General features: G+C 43.4%; 1 protein-coding gene across 1 annotated transcript in view; it reads right to left on the reverse strand.

Annotated features, from left to right (window-relative positions):
* Nucleotides 1–27,848, reverse strand: part of LOC126167338 (tachykinin-like peptides receptor 86C) — a 956,103-nt gene that overhangs the window by 370,600 nt on the left and 557,655 nt on the right. The window contains exon 3 of the mRNA XM_049920472.1: nucleotides 13,468–13,602. Coding sequence (XP_049776429.1) covers nucleotides 13,468–13,602 — 135 coding nt within the window. The remainder of the gene's footprint in view (nucleotides 1–13,467; nucleotides 13,603–27,848) is intronic.

The following is a 27,848-nucleotide window of genomic DNA, read 5'->3' on the forward strand; positions in this document are numbered from 1 at the left end:
GGTAGGGTGTGAACCACGACGGACAGATGTAGCGGACAAACAGAGATATGAAGAACATGAAACGATACTGTATTATGGAATTACATCATTTAGGAAACTAATGCACATGACGACCTGTAGCGTCAAAAAAAGATTAAAGAAAGATTAAAAATAATTTTGATCGAAACGTCTTGTAAGTGAATACTGCAGACACATAATAAATGCCTTTGCACTTGAATTTCGCGATCTACAATAATAATAATAATAACTTCACTTGCTACTAGCATCAGAATATTCAGAATATGTTAAGTCATGTATTTAGTTGTTCGAAATACTAATGTAGTGAGAAAGAAGACGAAAAATAATTTCGATCGAAACACCTTGTGACTACTCCACACACTCACTAATAGCCTTTATATTTGAATTTTCCGATTTTTTTAAAGAGCTTCACTTGCTACTAGCTTCAGAGCGTACAGAATATGTAAATGTGATGTAAATTGACAATCAGTTACTTATATCATGACAAGTCCTCTACGGAATCACCTGCGTTTCTTCTCTTATGAGTCTTGGAATAGCTTGCAGATAATGAAAATATGTGACAGAAGATTTGACTGAAACACTGAGGTTAATTCAGATATGCGGCTTTGGATGATACGTGAACGTTTTACCTGAAATGTGTCCAGCTATTACCGACTCAATTTACAAGTTTTAAAGGGAGCAACTAACTGATCACTAGGCATTTGTCGTAGCTGATCTTTCAGAGCCATTTACATGCCGTACCTGCGTTTGACTCTTCTTCTTTTTTTCCACTTTATTCCGGGAAGCTCGTATAAAGGGTCCTTTGATACGCACGACAGATCATCTCCCACTGAAAAGCGGCGGTAGCGAGTGACAGGTGGACAGGATATTGCTCCGAAATGAAACTCGGCGCAATAAATGGGCCGCTTCGCGCAGATCGGCGGGCAAAGCGTGAATCAGGGGAGCAGAAGGCAATGCTAAGCGGACCACGGTGATCGACGTTGAATAATGGCGTGCGTGTAGCGTCACCGTTTGCAGCTCGCCGCTACGTTTTGCCGAAGATTTGCCACAATTGTTCAATAAATTTATTGCCGTGCCAGGGGAAGATATGCAGGCGTGGGTACTTGCAATTTTTAACAAGACACTCGTACGTGCAAATACACTCAAAAAAGAAAAGGCGAGCCAGGATGGAACTATTCCTTGGGACGAAAATCGGTAGATGTAAAGTGCATGTACAGACAAACAAATGATTCAAATTTAAGAAAAAGTAGATGATTTATTCAAGAGAAAGCAGCTATTCGGCATGACACTGATTAACACAGGTGTTGGGTGCCCTGCTGAGCGATATTGTGTCAAATTCTACCCAATTTAAGTGTTACATCGCCAAATACCTGTGCTGGTTGGAGTGATCCGGCCGCTGTGGCCGGTTCCAGGCGCTTCAGTCCGGAACCACGCTGCTGCTACGGTCGCAGGTTCGAAACCTGCCTCGGGCATGGATGTGTGTGATGTCCTTAGGTTAGTTAGGTTCAAATAGTTTTAAGTCTAGTGGACTGATGATCTCAGATGTTAAGTCCCATAGTGCTCAGAGCCATTTGAACCATTTCTGGTTGGAGTGCCCTGCCCATAATGCTCCCAACTTTCTCAACTGGCGATGGATCCGGCGGCCTTGTTATTCAAGGTAGGGCTTGGCAGGTACGAAGACAAGCGGGCGGGCATAATCGTCCTGAAATGTAAACCCAGGATGGCTTGCCATGAAGGACAACAAAACGGGCATAGAATATCGTCAATATACCGCTGTGCTGTAAGGGTGACGCTAGTGACAGCCAAAGGGGTCTGCCTCTGAAAATAAATGGTCCTCTACACCACCACTCCTGCTATATGGCGAGCGTCAGTGAGACTGGTCTTCCACCGCCGTCCCGGGCGTCTCCAGATGCGTCTTCGGCCTGTAATCTCATTGGAGCAGAGTTGTCTTCAGTTATGGGTCCCACTTCGAATTCAGCCCTATAACAGGCGAAGACATGTGTGGAGACGCCCCGGACAGCGATGAGATACTAACCAGACTGTCGCTCGTCATATGGGCGGACAACCAGGAGTGATGGTCTGGGGTGCCATTTCTTTTCATAGCAGGACCCTTTGGTTGTCATCCGCGGCACCCTTACAGCAGTGCGGTGCCGTCGACGATGTTCTACATCCTGATTTGTTGCCCTTCACGGCAAGTCATCCTGGGCTTACATTTAAGCATGATAATGTCCTATATCTTGTCTCCGTGCTTGTCAAACCATAGCTTGGCCTGTAAGGCAGCCGGTGTTTGTCTGCAACTGGGAACTTTTGGAGCATTATGGTCAGGACCATCCAACCAGCTATGGATTTTGACAATCTAACGCGCCAACTGGACAGAATTTGACACGACATCCATCAGGAGGACGTCCAACAACCCTGTCAATCAGCGCCGAGCTGAATAGCTGCTTGCGTAAGCGCCAGAGCTGGAGTAACGCGTTACTGAGAGGCTCAGTTTGTGAAGCTCTTTCTCCTGTATAAATCTTCCAATTTTTCTGAAATTATAACGATTTGCTTGTCTAGATTTCTACCCAATTCTGATAATTCCATGGTTCTGCATCGCTAGTTTTGTCTTAGAGTGTATAATAATTTGCCTTTTCTTGCATTAATCTAAAGGATGTTTCAAAAAAATTTAATGTGAATTGACCGGGCTATATCTCATGCAGGTCAAAGCATTCGACGAAGTCTCCAGCAGTTTCAACACACTTGTTGCTCACAATCTTAAAGGTTGCTGTTAACAGCTACTGTGAATATGTTCCAGTTAGTAAATGGAATGTCGTGTGGCGAGGGCCTCCCGGCGGGTAGACTCGGTCACCTGGTGCAAGTCTTTTGAGGTGATGCCACTGCGGCGAATTGCACGTCGATCAGGATGAAATGATGAAGACGACACAAACACCCAGTCCCTGAGCGGAGAAAATCTCCAACACAGTAGGGAATCAAACCCGGGTTCCCCGGCGTGACAAGCCGGCGCGCTTTCCACTCAGCTACGGTGGCGGTCTTTCAGTTAGTAAAGTAAACAGCCAATCAGTTGCTGGAAGTTTATTTAATTAAACTTGATCTAGGTTTCGACGTTTAGTATGAGTTCGATGTCTGCCTGTGTGTGTCTCAGTGTTAATGGAATTTTTAGCTATAATTATAGCATTTGATTTGAGCTGGTCAGTTCGTGATTCACGTAACATGTTTTCTATTAAGGAAACCAAGTAACACCAGGCACTACTGAACAGGATACTCTTAATAGTATCGAAACTTAGGCCACGTTTACTTAAATAAACTTCTGGAAGTTAATTGGTTGTTTGCTTTGTCAAGTGACACCTGTTGTTCATGTGAGCGCAACTCCATAGGTCGCCGTTGTGCTCTCGGTCAAGCGTACAGAGCGTTCCGTAGAGCCGAGCATTCCTCGTGTGTCTTTATGGTGCGTTTTTGTATTTTTAATTCTATCATTTGAGCAGGACTCACACAGTTATCACATATAAGGTTTAAGACATTGAATAACACGCATTGACTTGTTTTAATACGTTGTACATCAGTATAAAATTACGGTAGAATTACATTGAAAGTCGAACTGCTCTTCTAACAAAAACGCATGTAGAAGGCCATGTATTTTCAAGTATTTCAAGCATAGCAGTGCGGCGAAACACTTCGGCAAACCGCAGCAAATGGCGATCAGACATTATAGTAGGTGACTTGTAGCGTTGTATTTGTTTGGGCATCCAAAAGAGATGTGGCTGACTTACTGCTCTTCATAGCTGTCGCACAGTCGGGAAGCGACCATACCAGTACGATGTAGATGGTTCCCATAACAGCCGTTGCTGAACGTGAGGCGCTTTATAGTGTTTTTCAGTCTCCTGGGCATTGATGTTTCTCGTAACAGAAATAAGAAAGCAGCACTGGGTTCACTTTGGCATAATTTTTTCTTTATATCTGGAGGTCTTTGGCCATTCTGTATTCCAGTTTTCTGTGATAACGTGTAAAAGTACTGAATGTGGTAATTCCACATGGAGCACTCATCCCGTCACACAGGCCTGCATTGGCTTATCTATTGGTCGTTTCATAGCCAAAAGTCTCACGGTGTGCTATTAACCAGCACATTGTAATTTCCTGATTATAGGTTTTGATCTGCTGTGTCAGATTCATGATACCGTAGGGTACTGGATGGTTGGACCGTTCATTGTGCAGATATCTTGGTAGTTCTAGCACCGACATGGAATCAGAAAGATGACGGATTTAATGAAGGGATAGTAGTACTGTCAAAAGCTGGGCTGTCATAATCATTAGTTCCATCACGACAGCTGCTGTCCCACTACGCATAACCACATCCACCTTCATTCTTCGAAGCGCTGGTGCGGATGAAACTCGTGTTCAGGTTATTAGAATAACCTGGCCTATTTTGCGACGACGTTTCTGTTTCAAACCATTCTGGCTGTGGAGATGGAAGATAACAGTCTCCTTACACGTTTAGTGATGAGGCTATGTTATAGTGAAGAGGAAATGTGAACGGCCACAATGTAAGAGTCTGGGGAATCTGGCAGCCACATACTAAAGTCGAACACGAATGAGACTCTCCAAGACTTCATGTGTTTTTCCCGTGAAACATTTAGGGTCCGTGTTTTGTAGCAGAAGAGACAGTTACAGAAATCAAATTAGTGGTTATGTTGGAGATCTGACCTTTTCCACACTCTCGCGAGAACAGTCACAAAAAGTTTGGTTTTCAGCACAACTGGGAACCACTTGACGGACTCCTACGTGCAGGATCATTTGTTTAAAATGGGCTGCTGCAGCAACGATGGATTGCAACAGTGGCCTCAAAGGTCGACTGAGCTCGTTCTATGTGATTTTTTTTATGGTGATTAATGAAACACTCCATCTATCGGGCTCCCCTAGTAACCACTTTGGGTTAAGTACAAGGCGGCAGAGCAACAGCAGTAGATGTAGTATAGTAGCTACTGAAGTCGTCCCAAGAGTATGGGAGGAGTTTTACTGTCGTCCAGGTGTTTATCATTCGTCCCGGGGAGGGCTCACTGAAAATTTTTAAAGTGCAAATGGAAAATGATATTAAACGTAATTGTAAAAAATACCCCAACTTTGAATGCCCACGTTTGACAAAGACGTACGATTGTAAAATCGGATGGAAATAAAAGTTGTGAAGTGCTATGCGTAAGTTAAAGTATTTCCTAAGTTTCTAGCTTCATTCACGTACAAGATATATTTGTAGTTTGTGAAATCTGAAATATGTTTTTCCAAGAACAACAAGGTTGAAAATTTAAATTCCTGTGTATTGCATCCCCCAAATCTGCTACTGAAGAATGGCGGAAAAATCTGCATACGGCTTTAATATTATACACTACTGGCCATTAAAATTGCTATACCAAGAATAACTGCAGATGATAAACGGGTACTCATTGAACAAATATATTACACTAGAACTGACATGTGATTACATTTTCACGCAATTTGGGTGCATAGATCCTGAGAAATCAGTACCCAGATCAACCGCCTCTGGCCGTAATAACGGCCTTGATACGCCTGGGCATTGAGTCAAACAGAGCTTGGATGGCCTGTACAGGTACAGCTGCCCATGCAGTTTCAACACGATACCACAGTTCATCAAGAGTAGTGATTGGCGTATTGTGAAGAGCCAGTTGCTCGGTCACCATTGACCAGACGTTTTCAGTTGGTGAGAGATCTGGAGAATGGGCTGGCTAGGGCAGCAGTCGAACATTTTCTTTATCCAGAAAGGCCCGTACAAGACCTGCAACATGAGTCGTGCATTATCCTGCTGAAATATAGGGTTTCGCAGGGATCGAATGAAGGGTAGAGCCACGGGTCGTAACACATCTGAAATGTGTCCACTGTTCAAAGTGCCGTCAATGCGAACAAGAGGTGACCGAGAAGCGTAACCAATGGCACCCCATACCATCACGCCGGGTGATACGCCAGTAAGGCGATGACGAATACACGCTTCCAACGTGCGTTCACCGCGATGTCGCCAAACACAGATGCGACCATCATTCATCCGAAAAAATGACGTTTTGCCTTTAGTGCATACAGGTTCGTCGTTGAGTACACCATCGCAGGCGCTCCTGTCTGTGATACAGCGTCAAGGGTAACCGCAGCCATGGTCTCCGAGCTGATAGTCCATGCTGCTGCAAACTTCTTCGAACTGTTCGTGCAGATGGTTGTTGTCTTGGAAATGTCCCCATCTGTTGACTCAGGGATCGAGACGCGGCTGCACGATCCGTTACAGCCATGCGGATAAGATGTCTGTCATCTCGACTGATAGTGATACGAGGCCGTCGGGATCCAGCACGGCGTTCCGTATTACCATCCGGAACCCACCGATTCCATATTATGCTAACAGTAATTGGATCTCGACTAACGCGAGCAGCAATGTCGCGATACGATAAACCGCAATAGCGATATGCTACAATCCGACCTTTACCAAAGTCGGAAACGTGATGGTACGCATTTCTCCTCCTTACACGGGGCATCACAACAATGTTTCACGAGGCAACGCCGGTCAACTGCTGTTTGAGTATGAGAAATCGGTTGGATAGTTTTCTCATTTCAGCACGTTGTAGGTGTCGCCTCTGGCGCCAACCTTGTGTGAATGCTCTGAAAAGCTGTTCATTTGCATATCACAGCATCTTCTGCCTATCGATTAAATTTCGCGTCTGTAGCAGGTCATCTTCGTGGTGTAGCAGTTTTAATGGTCAGTAGTGTAGGTAGTCACACTGGATGATAGGTCAGTGATTGGAGCAATAAATGAAACGGTGACACAAGTGTTCCAGTTCACACTACAGTTACATAAAACATATAGCTGTTCCAGCTTTCGCTATGTTAAAAGGTCTTTTATCATTGTAAGATGATTACAATGCTGGTAGAGGAAATGAGAACACTGGATACTCGATTACAGTAATCACACCTGTGCGAGATTTCCATATAGCTGTTGACTAGGAACGTTTCTCATTGGATCTCTTGTTTGCGTTATCACCTAGTTTTGTAGCTCAGTATGTGTTCGAGTGAATACGGAACGACAGCCAGACGTTAGCTGGCGATCTAGTTCCACGGTTGGCTTATTTTTCTGTTAACACTGAATGTGTTACGTTTTTATCCACAACGGATGCACATCAGAAGATCGGTCATGCTCTTAGTGATAAACAATGAAGTTGCTTCTGGCACGAATAGTCTACACACACACACACACACACACACACACACACACACACACACACACACTTTGTATGTATAAGTAGACGATAACAATAATATTTATTTTATTTGGAAAATAACGGGAACGGCAAATATACATGAATGAAATGCATTATTGTTAGGTGAAGATATACCGAGTGTAACAAAAGGTCATGGCCAAACTTTCAGAAAACGTTCCTCACACATAGAGGTGTTAACACGTGTCGAGAAAAGCATGATTTTTCATGTTAGAGCTCAGTTTCTACAACTCTTCAGCACATTAATCATGAGAAACACACAGGAAAATATCAACAGATTATGAAACACTATCCTAAATGAAATGCTGAAAATGCCCTCTGTTAGCAAGGACACATCCAGTGAATTCCTAAAGCACTGATGTATTCCTGAAAAGTTTCCTATGTTTTAACAACCTTCTGCAATACGGGCACGAACTCTGTGCATCTTGTACAGAGGTTCCGTACACGAGAGCTTTCAAATGGTTGGTTGGTTGGTTTGTGAGGGTTGAAGGGACCAGACTACAAAGGCCATCGGCCCAGATTTCAAATACCTGCACAATGAAAAGCATAGTGGGTTTAAGTGCGGAGAGCATAGAGACGAAGGAATCGGCCCACCTCTACCTATCCATCCATCACGGGATCTATTATTTAGAAGATTACGAACATAAGCACTGGAATGAAGAGGAGCTTCATCGTCTATGAAGTTTCGAAACAACGTTAAAGGTACGTGTTATAGCAGAACAGGTAGAGTATTCTCTATGAAAGCAAGGAAAGTTTCTCTGTTGAGACCTATCAATCACCAATAATGAAAACCCAAACAATAACATTAAATCTTCGTTGATGATGACTGCACAATCCCGTGAGGATCTACGATAGCCAATAATGACTATAGGAGTAGTCCCAAAGTTGTGCTTTGTGGGCCTCTCTTCGTGATTTGTCCCTTGACACCAAAAGTTAGTCTCCTACCTATAATGAATTAATCATCATAACTTTTTGCATTATGTTAGTTAAATGTGATTTAAAAAATCTGTGTTTTCTGCCATTAATGTGATTATGAAGAGAAGGAAATGAGTTAAAACATGGAAATAAAGCATTTAACACATTTTATTCCTCTCTGTGTGAGGAATGTTCCCGAAAATCTATTTGTGCTATTACTCGGCGCGGGAAATGGCAAACATGGAAATCTGTTGTACATTAAACGACGACGATGACTGGTTGGCACATGTTATGTAACATGAACAACATTATCAACCCTGTGTTCCATCTGATGTAATGTTCAGTATGTTGTTACAGCTACTTGCAGACACGAGATCATTACCATTAACGACACGGTATACCAGCAGATCTACACTTATAGCCTATGCAAGTTCTCATGGCACAAAACCAGCATGCCACATTATAGTTCAGTCAGTGGATTCTAAGATGGAACACCGGAGATGTGCATTTCACAGCTTGGATTTTATTTACGGATCAGGTGGGATTCACGCATAATGGGATAATAAATCAGCATAATAACCATGTATAAGCAGAAGAATATCCATGAGCGACCAAGGGAGTAATGAATCAGTTTGTTTTAGTAGCGATATGTGGCTTAGTAGTATTGAATACAAACTAACAGGGCTATAACCCTTACTGGACAATCTGATGGATATTCACTATCGCCAGTATCTGCATGAAAAATTGCATATACAGTGATGAATGTTAGGATTGTGGCAACACAATGGACGTGGTTCATACATGGAGGGCACCACCTCATTTCCCTCCGTTTCATATAACCATGCACCATCAGATCGAAAGTATCTGGACGACTGTATGTAAAGCGGAATTGACCACTAGATGTCACAAGAGGAGGACCACCTACACAGGGTGATTTTTTCCACCGCATACAAACTATAGGCATTGATAGATGAGATTAACAAGCAAGATCTAATAAACCTACGTCTGTAAATAGATAGTTTCCATGCGAGAGACCATTTACGTATTCGTTCATGGATGATGATTATGATGATGTTTGGTTTGTGGGGCGCTCAACTGCGCGGTTATCAGCACCCATACAAGTTCCTAACCTTTGCTCAGCCCAATCTCGCCACTTTCATGAATGATGATGAAATGATGAGGACAACACAAACACCCAGATTCATACATTGATACAAAGATTGCGCTCTAATAGGAGGTATACCATGCAGCCACAGTTACAACATGTGTTGCAAATGGTTTCCATTTGCTTCAACGCCCGCGTGTACGCGCCGTAGCATGTTCTGTCTCACACGTTCACATCGACCTGGCTGCATCCGAACAGTGTCAAAGCTAGCAAGAATACGCTACTCCAATGTCTCCACATCTGCAATGGGCTCTGCGTACACAATACATTTGACATGGCCTCATAGCCGGAAACGGTACGGGTTGAGATCCGGTGGACGAGCAAGCCATGCAACTGAACTCCCTCGTCCGATCCATCGACCAGGGAAGACACGATTTAGATGCGTCCGGACGTTAACGGCGAAGTGGGCTGGAACGCCATCATTTAGCAGCCATATAAGCCTTCTAGACATCACTGCCACTTCTTCCAGCAGGGGAGGCAAAGTCACCCGCAAGAAACGCAGGTAATTCCGACCTGTTAGGCAACGCGGGAGTAAGTCTGTTCCCAAAACAGGGTCGCCAATTATCGCTGCCCACACATCACGGCTGTACCAACCCTGATGATTCGCTGTCACCATACCACGCGGGTTCGGCATATAGTCATGCAGATGACAGTTCTGAAAGTTTAAGGCACCACTCCGCGTAAAGGTGGCCTCATCCGTGAATAGTATCGATGGCACAAGTCCGTGAATCGTGGTTGCCTGGTGAAGAAGCCAGTGACAAAACTTCTCCCGATGGGGAAAGTCTGTCGCTAGTAAGCCCCGCATACGCTGTGAGTGATAAGGGTAGTAACAACTGTCGTGGAGAATGTTCCACACGGTCGTCTGACTTACCCAGTATTAGCAGGCCAACTGCCCAGTCCTGGCTCAGAAGTCGCCTTCCACGGGGTTAGTTACATTTTCCTCCAAGTCGTGTTCGATCATTTCGGTTGCGTCCTTCATGATTCCCTGCCTCCTGAATCGATCCTGTCTAAGAAAGACCGCCAAACACTGTTGCTAACATTGAATACTATGGTTCGGTCGACAGGGATAGGTCTCCCGATTCCCGATGCAACCCTGCTGCCCGCCCCCCGTTGCCATTTGCCCTTCTGTAAGTAAACACCATGTCGGTAAGCTCTCGATTCGAATACGGAACCATTGTGAACAACGCTCAGTCACATCCACTGCAAGGTAACTCAACAAGGGAAGTGAATAGGACACAACATTACCAATTACTATGGCAGGAGAGGCACTAGGGCGTGATGTATGAGAACAGTATCACCCTCTAGGAGGAAACCATGCATACTGTAACTGTGGCTGCATGGGACAGCGCATATTGGACCGCAGTCTCTGTAACAAAGTATGAGTAAATGACCCCTAACATGGAAACCATGCATTTCCAGACGTAAGTCCATTAGACCTTTTTTTGTACCATATCCTCTAGTAGATAAATCCCCAGAGTTATATAATTTGAACTGAAATAGTGACAACTATTTATTCAGAACATCCGCCACGATAGCTGGGTGGTCAGCCCGGCGGTCTGTCACGCCAAGGGGCCCAGGTTAGATTCCCGGCTGGGTTGGAGCTTTTCTCCGCTCAGGGACTGGGTGTTGTGTTGTCCTCATTGTCATTTCATCATCATCAGTGGAAGACAGCGGGAAACCACCACTGGAATCACTTCCCTAGACGCTCATGCGGTGGACCTCTCTGACGAGGCTTCCCCCATGACAAGACCTGCCGTAAGGCAGAACACAAAGTAAGTTATTCACAACCCATACAAAAGAGTTACATGTTTGCACTTGTTACTGTACTTCAAAGTAGTCACCAGCGTTTTGTAGAATCCGTTGCCAGCGATATGGAAGGCATAGTATACCATTAGCATCTGTTGATGGTGCGAATGGAGCGGTCTACTGCCGGTAGAATCTCTGGAACAGCTCTGAAGCGAATGCCACGATGTGGTTCCTTCATCTTTGGAATCAAATCAAAGTCGCAGGATTTAAGTCCGGGGAGTATGGTGGATGGTACAGTACTTCCCAGTCCCATCGACCGAACAGAACAGCCGCAATTTGCGCTGTATGCGCCCGCGAATTGTCGACCAAAATAATGGGTGGCTTACGCAGAAAGTATCGCCGCTTCTTTCGAAGGCTTTTTTTTTTTTTTTTTTGGAGCATCACCTACAACCAAGAAATCGTTACCTTATTCACTACAAGCAAAAGCAGCGATCTTATTACAAAGCCAGTGCAATATACAAATACCAATATGTGAACCCATGGCAGCTGGAGATATTAATGAGCGAAATGAAAGCTCACCTCTGTAAACAGCTGTATCTGTGTAGTCGATAAAAATTGGACACATGTTATACATAATATTTTATTAGAACTGGTCTATGCCACCATCGCTTAAAATATTCACTATTCCAATTGGAAGACGCTGTATAGTGTCCTGGCGTTATTAACGGAATAACTGTGCCTTTGGACTATGACAGGGTAGTATGCGAAGGACGCTGATGTGTTTGTGTTGTCCTAGATGTAGGATCGTCGTCCTCAACTTCATAGTGACGTGTGACAACCGATGGGGGATTTGTCGTGTACTGCGAAGACGAAGGCAGCGACAGAGGAACGTGCACCCAGACGTAGAATCTGCCCCACTTGTGATGGGGTAGTCAGGTCTGGGAAAGGTCCAGTATGGAAAAGACAAAATCGGTTATGGTTCTCCAAGTACATCCTATGAAAACTACCAAGTGATGTGGTGCCTCAATGTAAAATTCATTTACAAAAAGGGAGCAAATGAAACTTCGTAACATACAGTGATTACGATAAAGGAAATGGCTAAATGCATGGTAAATGTAAAATACGCAAATGACATAGTTATCAGCGTAAAGATGAAACAAGTAGGAAAGTTAAATTGATGAACCAAAATATTATGACCACTTGTTTAACAGCATGTTTGTTCGCCTATGGAACACAACACAGCATTGGTCATGGCTAGCATGAATTCGACAAGTCATTGGTAGGTTTCCAGGACCAGATATATACCAAGGTCATGAAATTCCCTGAAATTAAGGATTAGTATATTTTGGGTACCGAGCTGCTGCCCAATAGCACCTCAGATGTGTCCCATCAGCTTCATGTCGTGCGAACATTATGGCGAAGATGTTAATGTGAATTCACTATCATGCTCCTCCCACCACTCAAGCAGAGAGCTATCCTGCTGGCAGATGCCATCACTGTAAGATCTGCAACAACGTTTATGTAGTGTGCAGCTATCATGATGCCTTCGATTACTGCTCCACATCCCATGGAATCTGAGGTGAATGTCCCATAATAATGTCCCCACCACTCTGCGTACATGGTGTGGTACTTGTTTCGAGCAGCAGTTTGCGTGAATGAAAGCGTTTCCAGGAATTATTATCAACCTGTTGTAATTAGAAACGCGATTCATCTGACCAGGCGACACGTTGCTGTTTTTCAATGTTCCAATCTCAATGCCCCCATGCAGACTGCGGGAGTAACTGATAATTCTGTTGGATTAACCTGTAAGGGCATCTGTTGCTTACCTCCATGTTCAACAATGCGCATAAATGGCATGCTCCAAAATATTTCTGCGTGCACCGGAATCTTACTCTGTCGTCAGTTTTGCCTTACATCACCTGCTTCATAGAGCAGACTACGGTAAGGCGTGGACCTCCACCACTCTGTCATCTACGTGTGCTTTCACCGTCCAGTAACCACCTTCCTTACAGGATCATGACATTAGGAAGCGAACAGCTGACCAGTTACTCCATTTCTAAGACGCAGTCTGCCCTTTCTGAAAGGTAATACCTTTTGCGGCATATGTCGATGTTAGACTAATATGTAATTTGTCTCTGCTCCGCTTATATGCTCTCCTTATTGCCAACAGGTGGCATTAGATCTATTGGTGGGCAGGGTCATAATGTTTTGACTCATCAGTCCTTAGTGATTATCCTGGTGCACATGATGTGACAGTCTGCCTGTAGTGCTGACATCAAATATGACTTCTGATACTGGCATGCGACATGAGAAGGGGATATGCTTTACGCACTAAAGTGGGCGTTGAAGTGAGACACTCACGTTCTGGTGACGGTGGTGGAGAAGACGAGGCAAGGTCCAGCGAGCGCTGCGCTTGCCACCCACACCGCCAGAAGCGCCAGGAGCGCCCTCCGGCGTGTCATGCGGTGCTGCAGCGGTCGTACGATCGCCATGTACCTGCGACACCAGCACAAAACATGTCACTCACTAGCTGATTATGAAGTATCTTTGTATTTGTTGCTGATAATTCGTGGTCGCCGTACACCTGTGGATGAAGCACAGGAAACATGACTCTGTGGCTGCTTTGTCGTATCGTGTTGCTGTGACGCAATGTCACTATATACATGTGGAAGAAGAGCAGGAAACGTCACTCACAAGCTGCCGCCTCGTCATAAGTGCTGCAGCGTATGTAGTCGCCATATATTTTAGGAGCACAAGAAACGTCACACAGTGGCTGCTGTGTCATTCGACACTGCAGTAGCAGTAGAATCGCTGTGTACCTGATGTGACAGCAACGATAACATTCCAGAGGTTGAAAATACCGCTTCAGTTGTAAAGTTCTTTTTATTAATACACGACCGGTTTCGGGCTCTTATAAGCCGATCTTCAGGTGTCGTGGTCCCCTAGCGCCGCGGTTAACGTGTACTAGGCCTAGCACACGTACACCGTGGCGCACGGGGGGCACAGCACCAAGTTACGACACCTGAAGATGGGCTTGTAAGAGACCGAAACCGACCGTGTGATAATAAAAGAACTTTAGAGCTGAAGCGGTATTTTCAACTTCTGGTATAATGCTCATTTACGAATGTTCATCCAACAGATTTGTTTGTGAAGATAACATTATTTCCGGCTGTTGTTAAACGATAGACTACAGCAGCTGATGCACAATTGCCCTGTAACTGTGGCAGGCTGTAACGAGACATCCTCCTCTCGCATTACTGTTCCTCAACAATATTTGTCGATACCAGTATTATTTTTGGAATTTTGAACAAGACAATGTTACCTCAGTTACTTTTCTGAAAACATTCATGTAATTTTATACACAGTATGTTATATTCCAAGCTGAAATTTATGAAAAGGAATTAATTTACAAAATATTTTATTGCCGATGTTATAATCGATATGTATTCGTTCTGAATGTAGAATTAAAACTATATTTTTTTAGAAACATTTGGAATTACGAACTATTAGTGAACCTAAAATTTTTATTATTAGTTACCAAACCTGTACTGTTTACTATGTTTATTTCTGGATTCATTTATGAAATAATAATCGAAATTAATATGTGAAGAAAACTAGTAGAAATTTATTTGTTAAGAAAAATTGTAAACCCTCTGGAATATTGTTATTTCTGCAGAGAGTGAGAGTTATAAGCTTGCCTCTGATGTGATCGGATGTATTTTTGTATAATAGGTACGAACAATGTAATATCGGCTTTGTTAATGAGAAAAATCAAAACCCTGTGTGATATACTAAAATGTGATAAAATAAGTGGAAAATACGTAAAAAAATCTGCAATCACAATCTTCCAATTTATTTAGTTCAAACCAAACGCGAGGACCTGATCTTAGATTTTCCGCTTCAAGAATCAGACGCCTACACAAGAAGAACTGGAGCCATCTTAACATGAAAAGCTACGTGAACTTCAAAGTTTGTTGTGATCTTCACGCCTCTCAAATCTTCATAAAAGACTTTGCATATTAATTACTTGGACTGGGCAATGTTTAATGTGGACAATAGATGGAAGGGGGAAGGAGGGGGGAAATTGCAAGGTACCCAAAAACAATGATTAATGGCTAATACTGTGACATATGATGCTGAAGCAGACTCACACAACCCCCATACATCTGTAGTGAAGGCACGTAATGCACCACTACTGCCTGCTGACGTGCCATGTGGTGCTTTAGCTTCTGCATTGGATCCACAGTTGCCATGGAACTGTGAAAGATGTGTAAAAGGTCATTCTGTGACTGCTGCCACAATGTGCAGTCCTGTAGCTGAGGTACAATCACCATACAGTTGGTGCAATGGCACAAAAAGTCTCTTATTGAATTCTTCCCCATCATACAGTGATGTAGTCACTGGTGCAGTAACGTTTTCACCAGGAACCTTTTGCAGGAGCTCAGAAAACATCATTACTGGCTGCTGTAATTGTAAAATCGAAACTGGCGGCAAGAAAAACATTTTCATAGCAGGTGACTTCGTTCAACGAGATTTGAGACATTTTAATGGAGAGCTGGACTACCAACTAACATCCCTTATTAGCAACTGACTTCAGAACAGAAGATTCCAAGTGTTATTACAGGGTAAGAGGAGTAGATGGTGAACTCAGAAGAACCGTCTCCCCCAAGGCAGTGTGCTTGCTCCAGCTCTGTACAATATCTACAAAAATGATCAGCCAATACCAGCAAGTACTAGGCTCTTCATCTATGCCAATGACACAGCAGTAGCTGTTCAGGGGCCAACCTTTAAAGAAGTAGAGGGAAAACTGTCTCTAGCAATGGATGAACTCTCCGAGTACTATGATGGCAACCACATTAAGCCCAATCCCAGTAAAACTCAAGTGAGCGCCTTCGACTTACGAAACAGGGAAGCGCGGCAAAAGCTGGACATCACAAGGCGAGGAGAGTAACTGAATTGTCCAACACCAGTCTACCTAGGTGTCACACTGGACAAGGCCCTAACGTACAGGCAGCAATGTATACTTAAGAAGCTGACTGGCAGTAGCTAGGGAGCCAACGCGCATCTCCTAAGGACTTCTGCACTTGCGCTTTGCGTATCAGCCGCTGAGTGTGCTGCTCCTGTGTGGAACGCTTCATCTCATGCTAAGCAAGCCGATATTGCGGTCAACGATACTGCAAGGATCATCTCAGGATGCTTGAAGCCAACACCAGTGCAGAAATTTATATCCGATTGTTGGAATAGCCCCATCCAACATCTGGAGGGCCACTGGTGCAGACAATGAGAGAACAAAGCAGGAGAATGACCACCGACACCCTCTGTATGGTCAGCACGCAGCAAGATCCCGCCTTAAATCCCGCAAGAGTTTCCTTGCTAGGACTGCGCCCCTGCAGGGAGCACCAGAGGCAATTTGTCTTGGAAGAGCTCACTACCCTTAGATGTATCACCAAAAGAAGAACATGCTCCTGGCGCAAATCTACAATACCCTGTATGGAGGTCCCTCAACCGCCTAAGAGTGAGCATCCCCCGATGCAAGACCAACCTGAAGAAATGGGGAATCCTTCCAGCGAGCGCAGACACCTCTTGCGACTGCGGGGTTGAAGAAGATCCAAGCCATCTACTTGTATGCCCCGTTCTGGACAACCCGTGCACAATACAAGATGTTTCTGAAGGAAATGACAAAGTTATCGCAGCTGCTATTTTTTGGAAATACTGACTGGGCACGGAAATGAATGATGGTTTGAGACAAGGATCTGCAAGCTGTGTGGCATCAATTACTTAAAATATTTCTATAGATATTTTCTTGAAGACCATGAATAATACTTCCATAACTAGTTAGGATATTTTTATCGACAAATTATAAATTTGGATTCTAAATTACATTCCCAATTTTCGTTGATATTCTTATAGTCACTGCCAAGAATTATTCATTAGAGATAGAAAGCAGCTGAATGTGATTTTTAATATATGATCATTTATTCTATTCCATACCTAAAATGTATTCTGTTAAGGATATTAAACAGTTAAGTCTTAACTAAATTTATATTGCTAGTATTCCACTGATAGAGCAGATAGAAAGATTGTACAATTTCTAGAGAACGCGTGATGAGGCAAATAAAAGAGAAATACTCCTACATTTCTACTGATAGTATTCATATAATATTACGAATGTACAAAAGAAGGCGGTGGACTTGGCTAAACCGATGAGACTAGGAAGATATGCCCTGGACTTCACTATTGTTGAAAAATTTAGGAACCAAATACCGGATTGCAGAATACATTCAAACGGGTCATACAGTTGTTTCATAAAGTATGAAAAATGGGCCACAATATTTTCTCATAGGCAAATGTGAATTTGAAGACGTGTGAGAAACTCCCGAAAGAAAAATATTCGGATCGTGTTACCAGTGGCGTAGGTACGAGCATTAAATGTGATTCAGAACTACAGGTTACGTGAAGGGAGTGGATAAGATGCCTTGGATGACTTATTGATGAAAATTGCAAATGTAACAACACAAAGCATGAAAATAGGAAGTCACAAGCATAGCTGGCAAAAAAATGAAAAAGAAGAGGTCACATCCAAAAGAGAAAGAGCTGCACACACAATGAAATTAATAAGAATAAAAGAATGTTTGTGTTAATGGACTTATGGACGACGAGGTCGTTAGAGACGCAGTGCCCTATCAGACAGAACGTGGAAGCAGAAAAAAACTGCCCATATGGTTTTTAATGAAATCGACGTGGCTTTCTATATGATAGATTTAAGGAGACAACTTAAAATCTAAATTAGTATGGTCAGACAGGTGTTAGAACACTGTGTCATTTCGTATGCTGGTAAAAAACTGAAAACCACATGGCGATGGCCAAATTAACATCCAAGGTAAAGAAAAATAACTGCTGAGGAAACAGTATGTTACACAAGGGATGTAGATGGCAAACCTCTATTACGTGTAGAGGAAAGAGTAGATAGATTAGAGGACCTACATGACACAGGTCTGGAAGAAAGAACTAGGAGGGGAGTACTGGAGACGATACTTCATTATACTTACATTATTACACGTCTTTAAGGTTGCTAATAGCGAACATAAATCATGATCTGTGGAGTACCAAATACGATGCCCAAGCCTATCAACAATAAAAATCCTAATCCAAACCGAAATCGCCCAAGCTACGTCATAAGCAGTAAGCAAATTATTAAGCACAACGATTGCGGGTAAGCTACAGTTTTGTCACATAGGATAAGGTGCCACTGAAGCAAGACCTGTTCGCAGATGGTTTCCATGTTTTTCGCCGGAAGAAGAGCTAGTTGGACAACACATGTGATGCACGTTTTGTTCATGATATGCCACTCACAACTAATTTCACCTGAAAATCGAAAATGTAAACCTGTTATGACTGTGTCATAGAATGTGATTGTGTCTGAAATAAAAAGAAGTCGGCAAGGAAGAGTAGAGTTCAACATTCTACCAACAGCGAGCTCACTTCAGACTGATAACAGTTTCTGCTGTACATGGATTGTGGATCGTCATCGACATTTTGGCATAAGTTGCCCTTGATCACATGGCCTGCACGTGTTGAGGAAGTAACTGAGAATGTGTAGATACATACACTTTTACTTATACTAGTCCATCTTATCTTTGTGTGGACAAATGCCACTTATTACCCATAGTTCAATTAAAACTAGTTTATGTGATCCCAGTTCCAGTCAAGATATCTAATAGCTTGAAATTCTCTTCAGTATATTCTCAGTTCAGACCCCTTCTGCCTCACTACCAGCTTGCGTGATACGATCCTTACACTTGGTGGTTCAGAACTGTCCACTCTATCTTTGAGTAAAAAATGAAAAGTATTAAAAGCAAACTTCGGAAGGAGCCTCAACTTTGCCGTCACTACTAGATATCTATAGGTTTGCAGCTTCATCAGCTCTGCGGAGCAGGTGGTCAAGACTCTACGATCAAGTGTTCCAGAAGAGATTCGGAGAGAGACATGCAGGGCGCCCACCAGAGCCAGGCCATCCAAACCAAACATCTCAAGAGACCAGAGGATGGCCTACACGAGTTTGCGGGAAGATGAAAACCTAGTGGTGCTATCGGTGGGCTTGGGTAACTCTACTGTAGTACTACTGAAGACCGAGAAGACCGACTATGACCAGAAGATCCTTCAACTTTGCGAGGACCCTGCATACAGTCAACTAGAGAACGACGCCACAGATAGAGAAGATAGGAAAACATTGGCTCTGCTTAAGGAAATAGGATGTCGAGAGAAGTTTACCCACAAATTGCAAGCCAAGGCACCTGTACCACCCAGACTATGTGGATTTCCCAAGATCGATAAAGATTGTGTACCGCTTCGCCCAATCATAAGCAATATTGGTGCTGCCACTAATGCTACAGCCACCCATCTTAAGATGTTAGCACCACATGTGGGAAAGTGCATCCACCACAACCGAAACTCCTTGGTCTTTGTGGAGCGTCTAAAACCCTACGAATCTCGAACACAGACATGATGGTCAACTTTGATGTTGTGTCTCTGTTCACGAGGATATCACTTTAGGACACACTCAATTTAATCAGCGAGAGAGGATGGACCTTTTCAAGCATATTTTAACATCGACGTACCTCCAATTTGTAGGCCAATTTTATGAACAGACTGATGGAATGGCGATAGGGAAGCCCCTTATTTCCTGTAGTGGCAGTTCTGTTTAAGGAGAGATTCGGGGATGGGGCACTTATGACTGCTCCCTACAAGCCGAGCTGTTTCTTCTGGTATGTTGACGGCACATTCGTCATTTGGCCCATGATCGGAAAAGACTGGACGAATTTCTTCACCATCTGACTCAAGATACCTCAACATTAAGATCACAATGGAACTAGAGAATGGTGGTCAACTACCATTCGTGGATGTCCTGGTGAAAAGGAACACTGACGGCACATTAGGCCCCAGTGTGAACAGGAAACCAACACACACCGACTTACATCTACAGACTGACAGCTGCGGTCATCCGGCGCAGAAGAACGAGATGGTGAGAACACTTGTACACGTGTTCAGTCCATCTCAGACAGCTTGGCAGCAGAGGTGGAACATCTACAGCAAGTGAAACTGAAAATTTCATTCTAGAACCATCTACAGCAAGTGTTTATAGACAACGGGTACTCAAACAGGAACATCCGCAAAGCGCTACATTCCATCAAACGACTTGATATAACGGGAGATGAACAAGAAGACGAGACCAGGGTCTTTATACCACATGCAGGACCTAAACTGCTAAGATCAGCAGGATCCTGGAAAGAATACAAAATCAGAAGTGTGTTCTGTCCGCCTAACAAGATCATAGCGCTGATTGGAACGATCAAAGACGATCTGGGCTTAAGGAAACCTGGTATCTACCATATCGCATGTGAATGTGGTATGTCTTACATCGGTCAGACCAAAGACCAGTGAAATAATATCGAAAGAACACCAAAGACATACCAGGCTACGGCAGTCCACTAAATCAGCAGTAGCAGAAAATTGTCTGGAACTTGTCATCCATTATTATAACACTAGGATCCTTGCTCAGACCCACAGATTTTGGGGTAGTGTGACTACTGAAGCTATCGAAATCAAGATGACAGAAAACCTGATCAACCGGGAAGCAGGATACAAGATCAGTGCGACGTGGAATCCGACTTTAGAATTACTAAAGAAAGAAGAGAAAAAAGTTCTCTTCTCAGTTAATGAACCTTATAAGGGAATGGTCAGACTTGTCATGTCGAAACCTGTGTTGCTTTTTTTACCACTGTGAGTTAACATTGCAAGAAGTCTGTATGCAGAATTTTAGCTGCTGACATGACCTGGAAGTCTGTAAACAATTTTATGAAGTAAGACATTATTGTCGCATGATTTCCGCGCTTATAACTGCCTCTTGTACAACCCTGACATCTCTCGCTACGTTATACCAACGCCATCTAGGGACAAGGTGGCGTTAGCTACGCGCCGCTCTCTTGCCACAGCAGTGAGAGACCTGATTCCCCCAGTGAAAGCGATCGTATGATAATTAAACATTCGTTGACAAATATGGCTGATATGTTATCTACAACATTCTTTCCAAATAGCTATGAAATAGACACAAATAAATATACGGTTTAGAACACTTCCAAATTTTATTCCTTGTAATTACCGCAAAAATGCGAAATATTGATACAATGTTCAAAACATAGGTTTTTTGTGCACCAAGAACATACAAGCAAAGACGACATATGAGAGCCCTTTGAATTGCAGACGTTATTAGATGTTTGTAGGCAAAACTGGGCTCGTGTTAGGAATGAATCAGGCCTAGTATCAGTATATTTCGAGGAGTGCCACGCATATTTAATCAAATTCTGAAACCGTGGGGTGGAAAATTGATAATGTACTACTGATTGCAGCTTGATAATATTGTCACGGTGATAGACAGGAAATTGCAGTGATCTGCACACAATAATTTTCTCTGTTAGTTTTCTGTAAAAGGCCTTCCACTGACGGAAAAATTCTCTGTCTAAAGGTTGAATTATGTTCGTCGTGCCGGGTGGAATCTGAAGTATCTCTACTTCTTTGTCAGGGTGGGCTCGAAATACAGCTTTTAATGAATCAGACCTTTTATGACCTGACCATGAATCTAGAAGGAGAAGAGATTTGTTCCCGCAGAACGGAAGAAAAGCATGACGCATGAAAAGTGTAACGTTTTCATTTCTTATTTTTCCAGATTTCGATGCGTCTACCACAAGATTGTTTGCGTAGAACATTGTTCTTTTGACACGTGGTCCAAAACGTCCAGTTGGTTGTTGAAGACACACATACAGTTTAGGCAGCAGTGAACCATCCAGACTAATTATGGGCATTATAGTGTATGAATGGGTGAGTGCAGTCGTGGACTGCGCAATCGCCTCAATATGTTTTTCCCCTTTGAATGACAGTGTTCTTTTCGCACGCATTTCTTTTTGAAAACCTGACTGATCTGCATTGTACACGTACGATTCACTAAAACTAGCGATCTTATTTTTTGCATTCGTCAGAAAAGCTTCTATCATTTCCATTTGTGTCACTTCGTTTCCCGACCTGTTTCTCGCTACAAATTTTGTTATTTTTCTTGCCACAATTTTATGTGATCTTTTGAAACGACTAATCCAACTTTGAGAAGCTGTAGATTCTTTAGCGCCTATCGCGTTGGCAATCTCTAACGCCTAATCACGCAAAGCTGTATCGATGAATCTAAATGACTGTTGTCTGGCATCGGTAAATAGCTCAAAAAGTCGCGCATTTACCTCCGTCGCAATTTTCAGTCGACTCTTACGTCGTCCAGCGACTTCCTTTTTCCATCTATACAATTCACGTTCAGAACGGACAAAGCGATACTTATTTTGAACAGTACTGACACGTAGGCGTTTCTTACCACTTCCGTTGAACCAATACGTCACCGCTTTTTCTTTGTCTGATACGGTAATTGTAGTTGGTGGTGTTACTTTCAGAGATAATTGATGATGGTACGTGGCACTATCACTCGAAGAGTCTTCATGAGTGCAACCTTCGTCGGTGTCTTCGCCGTCTGTAGATTCACAGTCTGCAATATCGAGTGTTTCAGTTGTTTCTAGCCGCATGTCTGCGCCATTTACATGCTCGTCTAGAAGTTTAACAACCATGTCGCACAACACATAGTCTTCACGCGTGTTTTCTGTTGATTGCTTCATTTGGCGTCTGTGGTATATCTCCATGGCAAGCAGCAAAACATTTACAGGGTTCGCCATCACCTGTGAGGGGAGATTAAATGTTCACCGTAAAGTTGCTTGCGGAGTATAGATGAACATGTACAGAACATCTTTCACATCTCTAACCCGTTTCAGGACGGTATATCTCGAAATACGTACCAGAAATTGAAAGGACGTGCATGCAACAGAAACGAATATTCGTTTCCCATTTCCACCAAAACCGTGCAGCGATATTCCTCTTTAGTGAACGCCGCGATAAGACGGCCGCTCTTCCCGACCATGCGCACAACGCTCGCGACTCGCCATTTCCAGCGGTGGCCAGCCGTCACAGCAAGCGCCAAGCAGGAAAAACAGCCATGTTCGTGATTTTTTTAGGTGACTTCCAGTTCATGTCAGCAGCTACAATTTTGCATACGGACCTTTTGAACAGTTAAATAACAGTGTTAAAAAAAAGCAATACATGTTTCGGCATGTCAAGTCTGACCATTCCCTTGTTAGACAACAAAGGGCGTAATTAACGGTATCAGAGATCTTATGGAGCACCAGGCGACATCTACCACCTCGGGAGACAGCTGTTGCGCTATCAGAAAAGAAAGGGAACAACATCAACCACCCATCCTAGGAGCAGACACAAGACAGCGGCCACGGCCACGAGTGACTGCTGAAGCGTGCACGGACAGAATATGCAGTTCCCACAGCAGCCTGATTCGGCACGCAGCTCACCTTGTAGGGGCGTACTGAACCCACAGGACCAGGAGAATGACAGGGGCACGATAGGAAGCCGGAGCGATCGCGAACAAGATGAGAAACGTCTGCAGCGTGTTGATAGTGCAGGGAACGTGCCTTATACATTCAGATTGCTCACAAGAATAATATACAAGAGAATGGAAAAGAAAATTAATGAATCGTTAGATGACGTTCAGTTTGGCTTTAGGAAACGTTCAGGCACCAGAATGCATTCTGACGTTGCGGTTGATAATGGAAGAAAGAGTACACAAAAATGAAGACACGTTTATAGGATTTGTCGACCTGGTAAAAGAGTTCGACAATGTCAAATGCTGCAAGATGTTTGAAGTTTTGAAAAAAATATGGGTAAGCGATAGGGAGAGACGGGTAATATATAATATGTACAAGAGCCAAGAGGAAATAATAAGAGCGGGCGACCAAGAACTAAGTGCTCGGATTAAAAAGGGAATAAGATAGGAATGTTTTCTTTCATCCCTACAGTACAATCTGTACATCGAAGAAGCAATGATAGAAGTAACAGGAAGGTTCAGGAGTGGAATTAAAATTCAGAGTGAAAGGACATACGTTTCGCTAATGACATTGCTATCCTGAGTGAAAGTGAGGAAGAATTATATGATCTGTTGAATGGAATGAACAGTCTAAGCAGTACAGAATATAGATTGAAAGTAAGTCGAAGGAAGACGAAAGTAATGAGAACCAGCAGAAGTGAGAACGGAGAGAAACTTAACATCAGAATCACAAAGTAGATCAAGTTACAGAATTCTGTACATGGGCAGTAAAATAACCCATGACGGACAGAGCAAGGAAGACGTAAAATGCAGGATAGCACTGGCGAAAGGGGCACTTCTGGCCAGGAGAAATCTACTAGTATCAAATACAGGCCATAATTTGAAAATAAATGCCTGAGAATGTACCTTAGGAGCACAGCATTGTATGAATATGGTAGTGAAACATGGACTGTGGAAAAGAAGAGAATCGAAGCATATGTATGGGATGCTACAGAGGAATGTTGTAACTTATTGGGACTGATAAGGTAAGGAACGAGGACGTTCTGAGCAGAATCGGGCAGGTAAGGAATATATAGCAAACACTCACAAGATGATAGGATAGAATGGTAGGACATGTGTGTCAGATGGACGGTAAGTGACAGAGCACCTCGTGTTCCTGCTGCTAAGAAGGCGAGTACACTGTTCGTTTGTTGTATATGTTTACGAGCCTCAAATGGGAGTGACTGCAGTAATGGATAGGAACTGTGATTGCTGTGTACAAATGCGAGCTGAGTTGGCGACCCTTCGCTCACAGCTCCAGGTTGCGTTGGCTTCTGTCACGGAGCTTGAAGGAGATGCCAAGGGGCATCATTGTGGGGGTAAGACGCGGGGATGCGAGACACGTCGAGCACGTCCCATGTATCCCTGTTCAGTCCACTGCTGTGGCCACCCCAGGAACTGCCTGCACTGAGGTTGACCCCTCACCAGTGGTCGAGAGGGAGATCATTCCAAAGTCTGGCAGGCAGCGAAAAACTTTCCGAGGTTCCGATCATAGGGCCTCCCCTGTTCTATGGACGAACAGGTTTCAGGTGTTATCTGTGGCTGTCGATGTCTCTAAGTCGGATGTAGTAGTCCACCCTGTTCCAGAGAAAGCTTCTCGGCCCACAAGGTCTGGGCATTCACAGAGGTTGGGTTTGCTGGCAGTTGGGAGCTCCAACATTAGCCACGTAATGGGGCCCCATAGGAACATGGCTGCCAAGGAGGGGAAGGAAGCCAGTGTGCACTCCATGTACCCTCCCTGGGGGCAGTCATTACAGATGTGGAATGAATGCTTCTGGATGTCATGAAGAGAACAGGGTGCAGCCAATTGCAGGTGGTTGCTCATGTCGGTACCAATGACGTATGTCGCTTTGGATCGGAGGATATTCTCTCTGGTTTTTGGGGGGCTGGCGGAAATGGTAAAGACTGCCAGTCTTGCCTGCGTAAGGCGGAGTTCACCATCTGCAGCATCTTCGATAGAACCGACTGTGGTCCTTTGATGCAGAGCCGAGGGGAGGGTCTGAATCAGAGGCTCAGGCGGTTCTGTGACCGTGTAGGCTGCAGATTCCTTGACTTATGCGATCGGGTGGTGGGTTTCCGTGTTCCGCTTACTAGGTCAGGAGTCCACTACACACAGGAAGCGGCTACACGGGTAGCAGGGGCTGTGTGGAAGGGACTAGGTGGTTTTTTAGGTTAGAGGGCCCCAGGGAACCACAGAAACGCCGCCTGTCTAAAAGGGGACAGGTAAAACACACTAAGTTAGATGTAGAAACGATCGGTATTGTAGTTGTAAATTGTCGTACCTGTGTTGGGAAAATACCAGAACTCCAAGTCTTAATAGAAAGCACTGAAGCTCAAATAGTTATAGGTACAGAAAGCTGGCTAAAGAAGGATAAAAGATCAGCAGGAATTTTTTCTAACCATCTAACAGTGTTCAGAAAGGATTGATTAAATACAATTGGTGGTGGAGTATGTATTGCTGTCAGAAGTAGTTTGCCTTGTAGTGAAACTGAAGTAGATATTCCCTGCGAAATAGTATGTGTAGAGGTTATACTTGACAATCGGACTAAACTATTAACTGGGTCGTTTTACCGACCCCCGACTCAGAAGATATAGTAGCTGAACAGTTCAAAGAAAACTTAAGTCTCATTTCAAATAGTACCCCACTCATACCATTACAGTCGGTGATAACTTTAATCTTCCCTCGATATGCCGGGAAAATGATATGTTTAAAGCTGGCGGCAGGCATAAAACGTCATCCGAAATTGTGCTGAATACTTTCTCAGAAAATTATTTTGAACAATTAGTTCATGAGCCCACTCGAAGCGTAAATGATTGCGAAAGCATACTTGACTTCTTAGCAACAAATAATCCTGGACAAATAGTGAGTATCGTGACGAATACAGGGATTAGCGACCACAAGGCAGTAGCTGCTAGGCTGATACCGTAACTCCTACAACCATCAAAAAGAAACGCAAAGTATATCTATTTTTAAAAACCTGATAAAAATTCTCTTAATGCCTTTTTATGAGACCGTCTGCACTCCTTCCGATCTGATCATGTTAGAATAGAAAAGTTGTGGAATGATTTCAAAGAGATAGTATCGATAGCTATTGAGAGATATATACTACATAAATTAATAAGTGATAGTACTGATCCCACATGGTACACAAAACGGGTCAGATCGCTGCTGCACAAGCAGCGACAGAAGCATGCCAGATTTAAAAGAACGCAAAATCTCCAAGACTGGGTAGTTTTGCAGAAGGTCGAAATATAGTGCGTACTCCAATGCGAGATGCTTTTAATAATTCACACAACGAAACTCATGGAGATTCTGGTAATACATAAAGTACACTAGTGGAACAACGGTGAAGTCACTGATGGCAGTGCCACTAAAACAGAGTTATTAAACACGATTTTCCGAAACTCGTTCACCAAAGAAGATGAAGTAAGTATTCATGAATTCCAATCAAGAACAACTGCTAAGATGAGAAACGTAGAAATAGATATCCTCGGTGTCGCAAAGCAGCTTGAATCACTTAATAAAAGCAAAGCTTCCGGTCCGGATTGTATACCAGTCAGGTTCCTCCCATAGTATGCTGATACAGTAGGTTCATATTTAACAATTATATACAACCGCTCTCTCACATGAAGATCCATACCTAAAGACGAGAAAATTGCTCGAGTCACACCAATACCCAAAAAGGGAAGTAGGAGCAATCCGTTTCAATTACAGGCCCATATCACTAACGTCGATTTGCAGTAGGATTTTGGAACATATACTGTATTCGAACATTATGAAGTACCTGGAAGAAAACGATTTATTGACACGTAGTCAGCATGGATTAAAAAAATATTGTTCTTGCGAAACACAACTAGCTCTCTATACTCATGAAGTAATGAATGCTATCGACAGGGGACGTCAAATTGATTCCATATTTTTAGATTTCCAGGAGGTTTTCGACACCGTTCCTTACAAGCGTCTTCTAACCGTATTGCACGCCTATGGAATATCGCCTCAGTTGTGCGACTGGATTCGTCATTTCCTGTCAGAAGGGTCACATTTCGTAGTAATAGACGGAAAGTCATCGAGTAAAACAGAAATAATATCCGGCGTTCCCCAAGGAGGTGTTATAGGCCCTCTATTGTTCCTGATCTACATTAACGACGTAGGAGACAATCTCAGTAGCTGTCTCAGATTATTAGGAGATGGTGCTGTCATTTACCGTCTTGTAAAGTCATCAAA

This window comes from Schistocerca cancellata, chromosome 1, assembly GCF_023864275.1.
Source record: "Schistocerca cancellata isolate TAMUIC-IGC-003103 chromosome 1, iqSchCanc2.1, whole genome shotgun sequence".
Taxonomy (NCBI): domain Eukaryota; kingdom Metazoa; phylum Arthropoda; class Insecta; order Orthoptera; family Acrididae; genus Schistocerca; species Schistocerca cancellata.